Consider the following 15,301-nt stretch of genomic DNA (forward strand, 5'->3'; position numbering starts at 1 on the left):
GATATATAAACCGCGCAGTTTTGGATGGCCAGGCTAGGGAAATGTTAGGTTAAGATTATTTCAAGGTATTCTCAACAAAAGGTGTAACGTTACTAGTAGCTTATACAATTACTTTTGATTGACTATAACCGTTACATTCCTCCTGAAAAAATGGCATTCATTCTAAAATCTTTATGATTTACAAAAGGATAGTCATAGCAATAAGTATAAAGAACGTGTGTGAACTGTGAATATATGCAGAACGGAATGATATTATTTTTTTCGCAAAATCTTCACCAGCACTAGTTGTAGTCTCCCGGGATGTAACATTCCACCAGACATAGTTCGGTAGAAAAGGGCGCGATTCGACAGACGTACAAAACAAGCCCAGGCCACGTGTCTGCTTTGTGATTAGGGCGAGGCCCATTTTAACCTGTTTGCGCATCTGTTCTCCATCATATTGAATTAGGCATGTATGAAGTAATCAAAATAAGATTTTCAAAAAATCATTTCCAATTCACAGTGTGTAACGTTATATAAAGAGAATTCAAACTCTATGACTGGATACGAATTCGGAGATTTATTTCCAGACGTTTCGAGTGACATCCATCACTCTTCTTCAGCGTCACTAAAAGTGTGTAACGTTATTTCTAAGCTATATTGGGGACCCATATCCTGGAGCAGGCCGATTTAAGCTGTTCGCGAATAAAAAGAATGAATGAACTTCGTAGACAATCGTACATGGTACAATGTATGGTAACAACTATAAACAATAATACTACTGTACAAAAATAGTTACTCAAGCAACTGGATAAAATCCAGTCGCTTGAGTAACTATTTTTGGCGTATCTTACTACCTGGATGTCTAACCTTTATCAACGAATAATACTACAAGGCTAACCTTTACTACATATTTCTCTCTCTTTGTAATTCATCTTCGATATTTTCATGACATTCTGGACATAGTCCATGAGTGACTGGTGTGTTGTGATGTCGACTCTTTTCAATCCAATCGAATGTTAGCCTGGCTGCCAGACCCCCAATATCTCCAAATATATTAGAGATTGGGGATCTGGCATCCAGGCTAAGCTTATCTTATAAGACAATGTGCACTGGTTCTTAGTTTGCCTGAATTTCTTCTTCCATAATCTTGATCAAAGTTTAGATCTAGTGGGTTATCTGCTCGATGTTCTAGAGATGTAATGATTTTATCTGTGTGTTCCTTTTTTGTGTGTCGACTATTATATGGTGTTCTTATTCATTGTTCTGAAATAATCTAGCCATTCTTTATTGATATTTGGTCCCCTGTCTCAACCTTGGTGCCATTTTCTAATTTTCGTACTTATTGATTTCATTCCAGAATGATTTTGGTTCTTTCCTATCTAATTTGGTTAATGACGCCATTTAATTTCATCATAATGTTTCTTTCTCTTCTTTATCAGTTTCTTATACTCCTTGGCGTTGTGTATATAATGTTGTTTTTTGTCTTGTCGCTATGAAAACTTTCTTATTTCAGCGGCAATGACTCGCTTTCTTGATTTTGGATCGTGACATTGCTGGCTATACCAGGGTTTATTGAGAGGCTTCTTTTGTACGTTTTGAATCTCGAATTGAATTTCGCGATGAGTCGACTCTTAGCTTAGGCACAAACCAAACCATTTTCTTTGTGATACATGACGTACCCATTTCCGCCATACATTTATCTGCATCCAAAAAAGAAGACTATTTTCCAGAATTGCATCCCGGCCCTTGATAAATCTTTGAGCCCCAGGCCTCTTCGAAATCTTTAGCAATTATCCTGTTCTTAGTTACTAGTACTTTTGCACAAGTTTCTTAGTTTTTTCACCGGATATTCACAACTTTTTTGGTAACATCAGTAGAAACGTAAGGAGGGGCCGAGCAGTAACTCAGTCTATGTCGATGCAAACATCAGTATTGAATGTTCGTTTCACACACAGGTGTAAAAATAAATGCTCTTCACAATTTCGTGTGAAATCTTGTAAAACAACATTGACGCAGATTGATGTAACAATATATTCACCCGTGGCGTCTATACCAGCTGTTGTTTGCTACTTTACCTAGGTAACAAGTTACTAATGGATATTAGTGTTTCGTGTACACTAGTGAGAATCACGTCAGTATTTTTTCTTTATCTCCAAGCAGATGTAGGGTCCGGCTCAGGGGTTTTTTTCAGACATACTTGTTTTGAGACTTTTTTTACGCCATTCTAGTGGCTTGGTTGTTTTTGTTATCGTTGTTTTGTTTTTTTTTGGTTTTTTTTGTAGGGAGAGGGGAAGAGATAAAAACGCGGACCGTTTAGTAGGCGTATAAAATTGTACTGTAATATATAAGACACTTAGCCTAGCCTAATTGAATCGCGCTTATAGCGGCCGCCCAACACCGGTCAGGGGAGAGGCTATTAGGATAACGGAGTTTGCGTTACACAGACTTAAGGACACCACATCAAGAATGAATGTCGCCAGTTTCGTCCCTCCAAATGGTAAAAAAAAACATAGGGCACAGGCTCAGCCCCGCACAGCAGATAGTTGGTAGAAACAGCTGGACTGTAAACAATAAGGTCACGACGACGGATGGAGAAGTGAAACGAATATGTACACGTGAAACAGATAGTGCTCGCAATTTCTTTCAAACAAGAACCGGAGATGACGCTTAACGGCATATTCAATTACTAATTTGATAAATCGGACCCGGATACCAGCTTGATTAATCTGGGCTAATTACTGCCTGCCTAATGCATACGATGGTTGTCATGGTAACGAAAACCTACAATAGCCAACGCCTGAGCGTCGGAACCGCACTCCACATTGGACCTTCTCTGATCAAGTTGGTGCGTTCTTAGCGAAAAAACTTCATTGTCTCGATTCGTATTCAGCGTTCCAAACTTCCCACTTGATTAGAGTTTAAGCGGTAGCATCATCTTGTATAGCAGCAGCATGACCCTGAGACTGACATGTCTGCTGGTGGTGTTGGTGGGTGCCTGGTCATTCACAACTGGCTCCCGACACACGCAGGGCGCAGACGACTCCAGCGGGAACCACTATCTGCACAGAGGAGAGGTGAGTAGAGGGTTATTCGTTAAGACTAGACTGAAAGCCAGCCGGCGAAAACTATTCTCAAGTCCAGAAATTAAAATCTTAACGCATCTTAATTAGATCTTTATAAAAGAGATCTCCACAACAATTAAGTACAAAATTCTCAGTACGCGCACCATGTTTATTTCATAACTGCGAGGGGTTTGTCAATCCTTCAATTCTTAATGTGTTTAGCTAGAACACAAAAGATATCGATATCTTTTGACGACAAGCCTTTCTAGACTACATGGTAACTCTTAAGTATTAGGGTCGAAAGTCTACAAGCACCGACTCGACTAAGTCCAATGTAACGTTATCTATTGACTATTGTAAGTACCGCAGGACGACTTTCAGTATCTCAATTAGGAGTCAAGGTCAGTAAATCGTCTCTGGTCGTCGGTGTAAACGAGGATAGAGTGCTACTGTGACTCTCTTGCAATAGATTTATATATATAGATGTGAGATAACGAAAACTAAGGCACAAATTGTAGAATGACGAGAGAGTGCATTGGGTCATGGCGCCAGGACAACAATCGCGTTGTCCGTCGACCAGCAGATCGCTAGATATCTTAAGTTGGGAAACAGGGTAGAATTCAAGTTTGCAACAGACTATTTGCTCCCGACCGTGGCGTTCCATGTAGTATTGCAGACGACGGGCCCATGGTTTGCAATGTGTTTATCATACTACATTTGTGTGAGCTCGAGAGTAGGTCTGCGCTCCGACTGCTGCGACTGCATGCTTTTGCGAGAATCATTAGGTTTCCTTCATAATCTGGGTGAAAACAGTGCTATGAACAAACCATCGACATTAAATAAAGTCTTTGACTTGACTTGACGAACGATGCTTTTTTCTTGCCATCTTTGCTCTTTTCGGCAGTACCGGCTGAGAAATGTTAGTTATGCGTTTTACCAAACCTTCATCGGCCAGCAACTAAAACCGGCATGTCTGTGGCATCGTGCAGCCTGTGCTTGGCAGCGTCCAATGCCTTATTCTGTACATCTTCACAGGTTATATCACGCTCCGATGGTTTTAGCGGCAATAAGTTGAAATGTTCTAGCTCTATCGCTCTGTGCGAACGTATTAATGCACATGCGTCTATTAGAAGTAATTCAGATCTGAACACGTCTCCTGATGCTATGTTCATCCAGCATCCCACAGAACAGTTACACAAGACAATCATGGTTGTAGCGAGACTTGTTAGAGTCTTGGTGATGTCTGGTGAGTGTTAGGATGTGATGTCATCAATCATCAGGAAAAACTTCAAAAAGCAAAGCCCGTTTTGATTTTAGGTTGAAGACGCAGAGCAGCAGGAGGTGTTCCCGACCACGACTGTGGAGAGGGAGGTCCTGCGGGAAGTCATCACGGCCGAGGTCACGGCCATTCTGAAGAAAGCTTGGCCCAGACTGTTTCCTGGGACAGCGGCATCCATGCTTAAGAGAGGTACCTAACGTTCTTTTCACTCTCATATAGGGGGGTGTCCGAAAAAAAGAAGTTTTATGGCATGATAAGCGGTTTGTAGTAGAATTCGTAAGCTTCCACTCACTCACGAATAGTACTTAAGTAAAAACCACAAGGCAAACAGGAATGGCTGAATTCTGATTTGGGTCCCTTCCAGTCTCGCCAACAAAATTAGCAGCACTGATGAGGATGTATGGCAACGCTGTATTGTGCATATGTGGAATCGCACCTTTGAAACTTTCAGACAGACAGACAGTATCCGGAAAGTCGGGCAGAAAATGTAGTTGCGATGAGACAGATGGCAACGATTTATCATAGCCTCCACCAGGCCCTTCTACCGGCGTATGAATCGTGATATTCGGCAGATAAAGGACTAATTAGCCAGTAGAGTCAGTCCACGGTGAAGATCACATTTCGCCCGCGTCGTAGGAGCCTGCAAATGAAACCCTGGCAAATCATGATTCTCCCTATAGCCGTAGTTAGTCTGGTAGAGACCAGATTTATCAGTCCACGACAACTGTTATATCTCATCGCCGGATCATGCTGGATCGAAATCATATATGATTGTGTCCTGATAATGTCTCGATGTTTTGGAAATAAATTCTATGTACTCACTAATATCTATTAAGTTTAAACAATTCATAACGATCTATTTGTTTGTTTTTTTTCCGCACGGAAGACAAGTTAATGCATTTCCCCCGACTAGGATAGTGTCAGTGCGAGGAAGCAAAGTAAGTTTACTTGTGTAATATCTTTGTGTTCAATGTGGAAGTACATGTACTTAGATTTATGTGGTGATTATGAAGTTTTGTTCAAATTTAGTTATCAATCACTGTAATTCGAGGAGGCTGTTCACTGGGTTTAACTGTGGGCCAGTGAATCATCTACATTCACTACACGAATGGTATGTAAACATTGTAACCACCAGTTCTCGCAAAATCAGGACGAGGTGACAATTGACATTTCTCGGTTTCAAATTAAGGACACGTACTGACGTAGAACTTTTTATGATCCAGAGTGACGATTCTTACGACCTCGATTGGTAAAGTCGGGTAGGGAAGATATTCATTCAATAAAGCCCGCTATTTTCAGACTACAGATACTCATGCGACATCAAAATGGAGCTAATGATAGTAATTTACTAGACGGCAAAGAAAATGAGCTTTACCAATTATCTATACATAGAACCATAGATGAAGTTATTTCCGAGCAAACATCTTTACAATTGTAGAAATGATTCGTGCTGACTAATAAGTTTAGCCCATGCAAAAGCAAGAAAAGTGCATCACCCTTGTAGAAACACACAATTAAAGATACGATCGAGTCTGTATAGATCATTTGGAACACTGTATTAAAAAGATTGTTTCAGGCAGCCTGTCCAAAACACAGCAATTTTTGTTTGTTTGTAGGTTTGCGTCCCTTGTAAAACGCCTCGTGGTATAACACACCGGGTTTGTACTGAAGAGTACAAGCTGCATATTCGGACAGAATTATTTCATCCACTCAAACCGAGAAGGAATCCTACTCTTTTCGATAAGTGAGGGGATGCTTATACGTGCAACGTGACAAGTCAGGGGACCTCTGGGTTCTGGGCCCAAAACTCACTCTGCCACTACGCCACCGTGACACGTTTACAGCTATCTACGCAGTGGAAACCCTCTGTTCTAACTTCAAATAAATGTTTATTGAATGCGGGGCTGTTTTGTTTTGACGGGGTTCCAAGAGATTTTCCCATGCCTCAGCTGACTCTTGACACTTTCCTTTATTTTGCAGTGACGGGAAAAGTACCGAAGACCTCACAAAGTGATGCACCGCACGTGTCTCCCTAGGCCTTTGTCGTTGTAAGATTATATGGACACGAGACAGAGCCAGAAAAGGATGGCAGAGTATAAATGTGATCAAAGTGAAATTCACAGTTTGTGGTATATGTACATGCAAGAAAGGTTCTTGCCTCAGTTGAAAATGACGTCCTCGGGTAGCACATATGGTAGCTACCCCATGTCGTTCATTAAATGCCACAAAAGGAATCATGCCTTGTGTTATTTGTGGTTTCATTAGTTTCAGGACAGTATATTGTATACGCACACTTATACGGACACTTAGTCGTAAACACCCATGAAGCAGATACCGTTGATGCATTGTTTGATTTTTTCATTAATGACACACGCAAAATCGGATAAAGAGATGCCAAGTTTCAGTCATATCACTCATCAATGCAACTCCCAACTTACAGAAAACAGGAATACTAACTTATGATTTCCCCATGATCAGCAGTAAACGAGAGCATGATCCGCCATATCAAGGAGTTTTATGATCGTAATTATTGAAGTCAGTCCGATGATTTTTGATCCCGTGTATCCATCCTACAGTAACGCAAGAGCTCTGGTCTCTTGAATCCGATATTGGATGGTTAAGCGCTACTAACAGGCTACCGGAGGACTAGGAGGAGGGCTTCTCTTGCTTGCAATCAGGGCTTATGTATAAAGCCCTCCTCTCACTGGACCTGCGGCACGCTGGCGGCGTCACTGCGGCCGATCGAATTGACAAGGCGCTCAACGAATTTCATCGACAAAAAACCTTTTTAACTTAAGCTTTGTGTGTTTTGTTGTCTTTTTGGTCATACTTGTACGTTTTGAATGATATTCCCATTATAAAGTCAAGGGTAACACACATCCAGTTTAAGACGCCGCCAGCGTGCCACGGGTCCAGTGAGAGTGCAGGCAACCTGTACAGTCGCCGCGGCTACCGGGTGAGCCGGTACTGCATGGCAGCGCTCCAGGTAAAAGTCACCCCTTGGAAAATCGATGCCTCGAAAGGCCGTCGTTGCCATTCCCGCCAACCAATGTTAGCGTTGTACATGCCGTGATGTAAACGATTGCCAATACATGTATACAGTACCTGATTTGACGAACCCTGTCGTCTATTCATTTTCAACTATTCTTCGCAAACGTACAAGTGCGCTCCAAGAATCTACGGAGACTGGACTAGACCTGGACGGAGACCGGACTCCCCAATTAATGGCAACTTTAAACTCCATAGCATGTTAAAGGTTATAAAGAAAGGACTCAAATAACAGACGATATTATAGGCTGGAAAAGCAGCATATTATTCAGGCCATTTGCACTAAAATTACATCTCTTATGTGATCTGTACTCATCTGGACACTAAACCTCATCTGTACATACTGTAATAAATAGGCTTCAATCTCACAACGTTACCATTGATCCGGGTACAGGTCAGACACAGTTGATGAATGCAACAATCACAACAGTTGTCAGCTTACAATCAGCCACAAAACTGAGGTGCTGTGGTGTTGCCTACTACAGAGCTTGCTATACTGTCGATATCTGAACTTTCATTTGTCTGTAAAATATTCCAGTATCCTGTGACTCAGCACTGTATTTCTGTCCTTCAAGGTAGTCAAAATGCATAGATGGCCATGGATGACGTTAATGTCATTCTTCCTCCGTCTCAGAGATGTCATGTCATGTTGTAAGTATATAGATAAAGTGTCCCATCTTGCGGAGTAACCAGAAAAGTGAAGAATATAAAATATGTCAAGGAAAACACCATGTCTTGGTGTTTCTTATGTAATTTCACATTAAACCCCTGGGCAGTGGTTCCGAAGAGTGATTACAAGATTTTTGGCAACATCATCACAGCTTGGGTATGACATCATCACCTAATGTGATGACATCATCAAACTGTATTCTATCATCACCTAATGTGATGACATCATCAAAGTGTCTAACATCCATCAACATAATTCCACCAGGGCACATATCTATTCCGCCACCATGAAAAGATATGTCCAAACCCAACGTACCAAGTATAATGCACTCCTGTATATCTTAACTGTGTATACCTGGGGGTGCTGCACTAGAGATCTGTCAAACCCAGTGTTTTTCAAAGTGGCAGATTTATGTAACTCGGCGGATTAATGTTAATGGAGGTTAAATGAAGGTATAATAACCACACTCAGGACAGTGTTCTGACACTTTTTTTCAGTAAAATATTACCAGCACCAAACACTCCACAGGTATCGTCTCTAACAAAGATCCAAGCACATTGCTAATGACAGTATAGCAACCCCTGTTCAGGCTGTAGCAGTACAATGTCTCCATCTACTCATACTTTGGCTTGTAATACATTTACATAACATGGCAGTCTGTGCACTTGTGCTAGGCTATCACTGTACAGTTAGATATACATGTGGACCCACATCAGTGCAAAGACATTAATATTAAGAGACGCACAGTTAGATTCCTGATGGCTTTATATTAAATTCATATATCATTACACAGACAAAATACTGCATTAGGCATCTTCTTATGGGAGTCATAGTATTTGTATCTGACCAGAATGTTACACCGTCTAGAGTAAGAATTCTGAAACTATGCACTTTCATCATTCCAGATGCTACAATAGAATCTTGAGACACAAACAAGGCTGAGGTCATACCTTCCAACAGCAAATGGTGCTGAGAAGTGAACAAAGACATTAGAAGAGTTGACAACTATTTCATAGACTCCTTGTGTACTGAATTACTGTTACAAAACAGAACTTCTAAAGATTAACATAGACTTAGATTTCATTTTAAATTTGGAACATGTTCATGCTAGGCAGTACATTTTGGACCATTTGGTACTTTCCAAAACATTAGAAAGACGTAATAGCTTTTTCCGTTTCAAAACGACTGTGATTCTGTCTATCCACCACTAAATCCACCATTCCATGCACACTGGTGAAACTGTATTCCATGTTGAGTTGGCAAGGTCTTGTGATCATGTTGTATTCATTATCTGAAGGCTTGACTGAAACAGCAGCCCAAGCACTGATACCACTGGGAAACTATGTAAGGGAGTTATAATATGATATTCTTTATACACCAAACCTTTATTTGGCCACAATACAATGATGACTAAGCAACAAAGAAGCATGACTTGTTGTGCGGCGACCCATAGGAATAGGTAAAAAAAAGATGCAGGTACAGTAGGACCTCAATCCTTACATTCAAATGGTTGAATTCCTGTTCACAAAAGTTTAGGATGTTGGAAGTCAACACAATGCAGCACGGGATAGCATTCCATTCCAAACATATGCCTGTAGCACCAGGCTAACTCATGGATCACAAAAGAAGGTTCAATATCCCTGCACAGAAAATCAACGCACAAAGCAGTATACATGTACACATATATGTACCGGCAAGTTAAAAATCTACTTGCTGACTACATCCATTTCAGAGCTGTTGACATTATGACATGTTTTAAAAAGAAATATTTTAGAGAAATTAGAGTGCAGAACCTGGTCAGACCCAGTTTAAGTTGACAACCTCGAAAGTACAAACAAGTGCTGAAAGCTTGTCAAGTAGGGCTGCCTACCGATGCAATATCACAAAAATCATTCAGGTACAGGTCAAAAATACCAGGACATCAATGTAACGGTACTGTACCTGAATAGACTTACACTCAAGTATGTAACTTTTTGACTTGTTTTGGTACTAAAAATGTGCTATTCCCTCCACAAGGATGAAATTTAGCACTGGAAAAGATGAAAACATTGTAAGGATGTTGAAATTAGCACCGTCTTGGATTCCTTGCATAAGATACCTGAAGTCTAAACAAACATTCTGTTAACTGTTTTACTCATGTTTATTTATGTTTTTGTCATAATTGAGGATCACGGGTTAATTTAACAAATTGTTCAGGTACAGTACACTGTTACAGGTCCGGACAAACCTCTGTACCTGTACCTGGTGTTACGTTTATGTACGCAGTCCTATTGTGAAGTGCTTAGACACCATTCAGACACCTTTCCATGACGTACATGATGTATGTCTGCTATTTGCTAATACAAGGCATCTTTGCTAATAAAAGTCATCTAATCACGCTTGTTCCATTTTCCCCACTATTTCCCTATAAGACCCTTAAACAGTGATCTAGTATATCTGTGATTTAGCTAAAACTCTTCCAATTAACATCTTCCAGTAAGTTAAATTAACTTCTGATAAACTCACAAATGGTCATAAATCATGGCTAGTTCTCAGAATTATGCAACAAACATCACTAACGAATCAGAAGCTGGACACAAAACACTCTGGTGAAATGCAACACAATACTGATATAACATTACATACAAGAACAATTACACTAAGCCATGAGAGAACAGCATTTCCTACTCTACCACTGTTTCTTCATGAATCACATTTTGCATCACAGGTTAAAATATCTAGAAACAAAGACAAATCAACAGATACTTCAAGCTAAAGAATTGTCATGCCACACCAATGTGATACAATGCTTCTCAGACTCCTTTTCTATATCAAAAGCAAAAGAAATCATTTCTCTAAAACAAAACGATAGTCAACGCAGTTTTCAATATTGCAGTGCAGATTAGGTACCAATAAAAAATATCAACAGCTTTTGATCTTGATAGTGCATGCTAAATGTTTGCTGTAATTGAGTCATCCACAGATCTTTATGTTAACCAGGCCATTCTAAACAACACAGGTACATTTACCCAGCGTGACATGGACTCTGCCCAATATGGGTACCTCTGCTTTTGTTGCCAGCCCATTTTTTTGTACAGAAGAAAAAAATCTGTGAACCAAGTTATCAAAGTGGTGTTGGTCAGGAAGACACAACTATCGCTACTGGTACATACCAACAAATCATACATATACAGAAATGCTAGCTAAAACAGATTTTTTCAAACTTCCAAATGCTACATGACTGATTCATGTAAAGAGTGTGAACTCAAGCAGTTCACATTGGAGTCAGGTCAGTGTCATTCTTACCTACAAAGTAACAAAATAAGACATTTTCTTCTTGACAATAATCTGAACATACCAATTCACACCACAAAGCTTAGCCATGATTGACTGCCATATTACAGCTAATGATAATGAGGGTACAGAATGGACATGTCTCCGCTATACACAAAGGTCTTGAACAATTCTGCATTTATGAGGTCATAGCTGGGAAGTGGTTCGTCTGGGGTCAAACACTGTGGGGAAGTTTTCAACAGGACAGAGATGAATGAGGTATGGGTATTTTCCAATGGGACATATATTGTACATATCACCTCCATCATGCACTACGGCAGAAACAAACTTACATGTGGACGGCATCATTATGTTAAAGATTGTCAACCACCCCAAGGAATATTCTCCATCTGATTTTCCTACCAATAGACATCTTCGGGAAACGTTTCTACATAAAATATACCTGTCCCTTCACTACCTACTGCAAAAGCCTCCTTTAGAGTTCATTGGTGTGGTACCAAAACCCCTCACTAGGTGGCACTACAACATGACATGGTGTGGTACCAAACCGCCTCACTAGGTAGCACTGCAACATCACATGGACAAGAGACAGACTGAACACAGCTACTGCTTGATACATACAAGTCACAGCATCTGAATCTGAGAAGTATCTTCAACATTTATTGAGGCTCTATTGAAGCCTTAATATTGAGGCTTTATCAAAGATAAGCCGTTAGTGTATTCATTTACTCTTCTTTGTGAAATGGGCACAAGCCACCTATTCATGGGATCTTTCACCACCTTGAAAATGTGGGCACAAAGCAACTGCCAGTTAAAAGACAACTCTTTTAGAATGTGAATAGAGTACAAGTGGAGTTCCTCAGGCATCAACAATGACACACTGAATCATTGGAATTAGGATTTTAATTCTATCAGATACATGAAACAGAATCACATCTGCGTTTTAGCTTCACAACTAGAATACAAGGCTTGTCCACATTCTTTTATCTGAGTTCTTGGAAATGAAATGTTGTGTTCTTTTCAGATATGGACACTTTGGCTTACATAGCTTATACTTGGTACATAAGCACTTTAAATTTTCTCTTTATATACATATAATTTGGAATGATTAAAGCATGTTGGGCCTAGAGCTGTGTATTATTTTTGACCCTATCAAGATCCATTACCATTTTGTTGAAAATAGGCTATAATGTTAACAGCTAAAATATGGTTTCAAGACTTCTTTTAGTTTGCCAGGAAGACTTGTTATCTTCTTGCCTGATATTGTTTTGGGTTTCAAAGACTGTTATATCTGTTACAACAAGGAAAAAATCTCAATAACAGCACACAGCAGACTTTGTCTGTGGAATCATTGTGCTAATCTAACATGCAGGGCTGGTTTCATGATGTAAACAGCTTAACCCTAATCAATATAACACCTTGACAATTCTGCTGCAACATATGTTGACTAAGCTATTCCGTCCTTAATGCTTTGGGGGAGACAGAGCGCAGAGTTGTCCACTCTTTTGAAACTTTCTGTACATTACATTTGTCTAGTCTGTGTACCTTTCCATAATTATTTTGCTTTATTCTTATAAATAAGTCTTATCTTCATCCCTGCAACTTTCATTTCCCATTCTCTATATACGACCTTTCATCAAAAATGGTATGTGTGTGTGTGTGCATTGTTATTTTAAAAGCAAGCATCTTATTCATCAATCAATCTAACTGCATTGGCATCTTCAGTTCCAAAGCTCAGAAAAGCATTTGGTCCCCCCCCCCTCTAATTTGGCTTTCACACATAATCTTACTTGACCTATTAAATCTTTCAATAGAGTAAAAAAAGATAGGGTGAGTTTACCCGGGTATGTGGTATTATGTCGAGACTGCCAGGTGATGTAGTAACAAATAATGAACTAAAGTGGAAAAAAAAAACTGAAAATTTTCCAAAGTCAGATACCTTCAAACAGATGACTCCTGGGTCAAAACTGCCTGATATGCACAGCAAGGTTCATGTTACAAACACTGCCCTTATCCTCATTTGTACCCATCCACTGTCCCGTTTCTAGAAGAAAGACTACCTACACATACAAAACTCTTGACTAGCAGGATTACAAGCCCTTCCCTACAAGCCCCAGCCCCAACACAGTTGCAACAATACACAGTTCTGAAGAATCACAGCAGAGCAACCCTGCGCAGGTTGATATCTACGATAATGTTGTGCACATCACTGATGATGGTCTTCATTAGGTTGGTGTCTGTGGCACAGGTTATGTGGGGATAGACAGTCTTCTTCACAGGTTTTCTCTTCAGGAATTCCCCTTGAATAAAGTCCGTACAATCCTCTGGCGTGTTGGGACCTTCAGGAGAGAGAGAGAACAGAACATGCAATGTTAGCAGTAGCTCTACCATCACCAGGTCAATCTCAAATCCATACAGAAGCTATAGAATGTGTAATATTGCTATGGCTTCGTAAAAGTCTGAATAACATTTTCTTGCCAAATCGTGGAATAGTGTATGTTTTGATTATTGTTAGCAAGTGTGGTATCGAGTGCAATATCATGCATCCATTTTACCATTCTTAATGTACAATATCAGTCCATTAGCAAGTTAATGATTCTAACCTTTGTAAATTGAATGTATTTCAGTGTTCCACTACAACATTTCAATAAATACATCTTGAATTTTGAATCCAATGTCAGCAAGTTATGTTTTCAAATCCAGTTAGGAGATATGATTCCCTTACTAACTTTCTCACAACTTATCCCCCCCCAAACACACAACCCCCACCCACATCCCTAAAGTTTACTCTGATATGTGCAGTACCATCATAGTGTGGGAAGCAGCTTTTAATGCTGGTTGTCTTGAGTTTCTCCACGAACAGGTCATGCTTGTTCAGGAACAGGATGAAGTCTGTCTGCTCCAGCCACTTGTTGTAGGCCAGGTCACGGAACAGGTCCAGGCTGTCGTGCAAACAGTTCTGCAAAGAGACACAGCTCAGAATCAACACCGTCATACCATTTATGGATAAGACAATGATATGTAGTTAATCAGACTTATTGAACAAAACTTTGCAATACTACTCTACTCTACTCTACTCTACTCTACTCTACTCTACTCTACTCTACTCTACCCTACCCTACCCTACCCTACCCTACCCTACCCTACCCTACCCTACCCTACCCTACCCTACCCTACCCTACCCTACTCGAGTAGATAGCCCTGTATTATATGCATCATGAAAATCGAAGTGATGATGGGACTATGTGCCAAAGATACATGGGCATTGCTCTCTTCTATAGGGAAAATCAAAAATGAGTTCCCAAAAGTTAAGGAACAGAGTTTAGAATAGAATTATACCTAAAGTTTACAATTTACAACTTGAGTAGATGAAAAAGATGTTACAAGAGAATGAGGTTATTTTTGGACTCTTTCTCAACGTCTTTGTTCTTAAGATGACTCCAGCTCCATAAGAGTCTTACCACTTTATCATCATCGTCCATGAGCTCATTGAAACCACTCAGGGCTGTGAAGAACAGAACGGCTGTCACTCCCTCAAAGAAATGGATCCACTTCTTCCGTTGACTCTTCTGGCCTGCTACATCAATGACTCTGCAAAATAAATGGGGAAACTGTCCACTTAAGTATACATTTTGATTGCCTAAATGTGAAAAAGTCAACTTTTGCAATCATCAGTGGGCTAGGCTGAAGAGAGATCTGCACATACAGCGTACAGGCATGCCTCTACTTCATAGAAATGTCACCATTTTATAGTAGTACCTCTTCTGCAACTGTGTCCTGTAGCTGTCAATCACTCATCTTGGTATATGTCTATTGTAAATTTATTTACTTTCGTAGTTGTTTTATTTTGTGGTAGGTACCACTAGGAGGAGAAAGAATCTTTTCGCAGTGCTTTAAATTTGCAGTTGAAACAAATCTTTAGTACAGTAGTCATACAAAGGAGACATTCATGGTGTCATTGATTTGTGGTGGAGAGATAACAACAAA

At 40.0% G+C, this 15,301-nt stretch overlaps 2 protein-coding genes across 9 annotated transcripts in view; one reads left to right on the plus strand and one right to left on the minus strand.

Moving 5' to 3' along the window:
* The first annotated feature begins 2,764 nt into the window (after positions 1–2,764).
* On the plus strand, positions 2,765–6,557 carry LOC136430351 (uncharacterized). 2 transcript variants are annotated; one of them, XM_066420885.1, is made up of 4 exons: positions 2,765–3,056; positions 4,362–4,512; positions 5,210–5,261; positions 6,304–6,557. In XM_066420885.1, exons 1-3 carry the CDS (start codon positions 2,934–2,936, stop codon positions 5,239–5,241), a joined length of 306 nt encoding a protein of 101 aa, XP_066276982.1. In that variant the 5' UTR covers positions 2,765–2,933; the 3' UTR covers positions 5,242–5,261; positions 6,304–6,557. The 2 variants fall into 2 exon arrangements, with proteins under 2 accessions (XP_066276982.1, XP_066276981.1); XM_066420884.1 differs by lacking the exon at positions 5,210–5,261.
* A 1,055-nt stretch (positions 6,558–7,612) lies between these two features.
* The window catches only part of LOC136430350 (guanine nucleotide-binding protein G(o) subunit alpha-like), a 40,947-nt gene continuing 33,258 nt past the window's right edge, over positions 7,613–15,301 (minus strand). For 6 of the 7 annotated variants that reach the window (XM_066420877.1, XM_066420879.1, XM_066420880.1 and 3 more), the window contains 3 exons: positions 14,776–14,905; positions 14,120–14,273; positions 7,613–13,653 (listed from right to left, as the gene is read on the minus strand). In XM_066420877.1, the coding sequence (XP_066276974.1) occupies positions 13,469–13,653; positions 14,120–14,273; positions 14,776–14,905 (469 nt within the window). In that variant the 3' untranslated portion in view covers positions 7,613–13,468. The remainder of the gene's footprint in view (positions 13,654–14,119; positions 14,274–14,775; positions 14,906–15,301) is intronic. The other variant, XR_010754889.1, reaches the window with a different exon arrangement.

This window comes from Branchiostoma lanceolatum, chromosome 3 (genome assembly GCF_035083965.1).
Source record: "Branchiostoma lanceolatum isolate klBraLanc5 chromosome 3, klBraLanc5.hap2, whole genome shotgun sequence".
NCBI classification, from domain to species: Eukaryota; Metazoa; Chordata; class Leptocardii; order Amphioxiformes; family Branchiostomatidae; genus Branchiostoma; species Branchiostoma lanceolatum.

Bases quoted from the DNA above. Each gene is read 5' to 3' on its own strand.
- LOC136430351 (XM_066420884.1), top strand. From the start codon at position 2,934: ATGACCCTGAGACTGACATGTCTGCTGGTGGTGTTGGTGGGTGCCTGG. The intron at 3,057-4,361 runs GTGAGTAGAGGG...TTTTGATTTTAG, and splicing joins ACTATCTGCACAGAGGAGAG to GTTGAAGACGCAGAGCAGCA. The intron at 4,513-6,303 runs GTACCTAACGTT...TTTATTTTGCAG, and splicing joins GGCATCCATGCTTAAGAGAG to TGACGGGAAAAGTACCGAAG.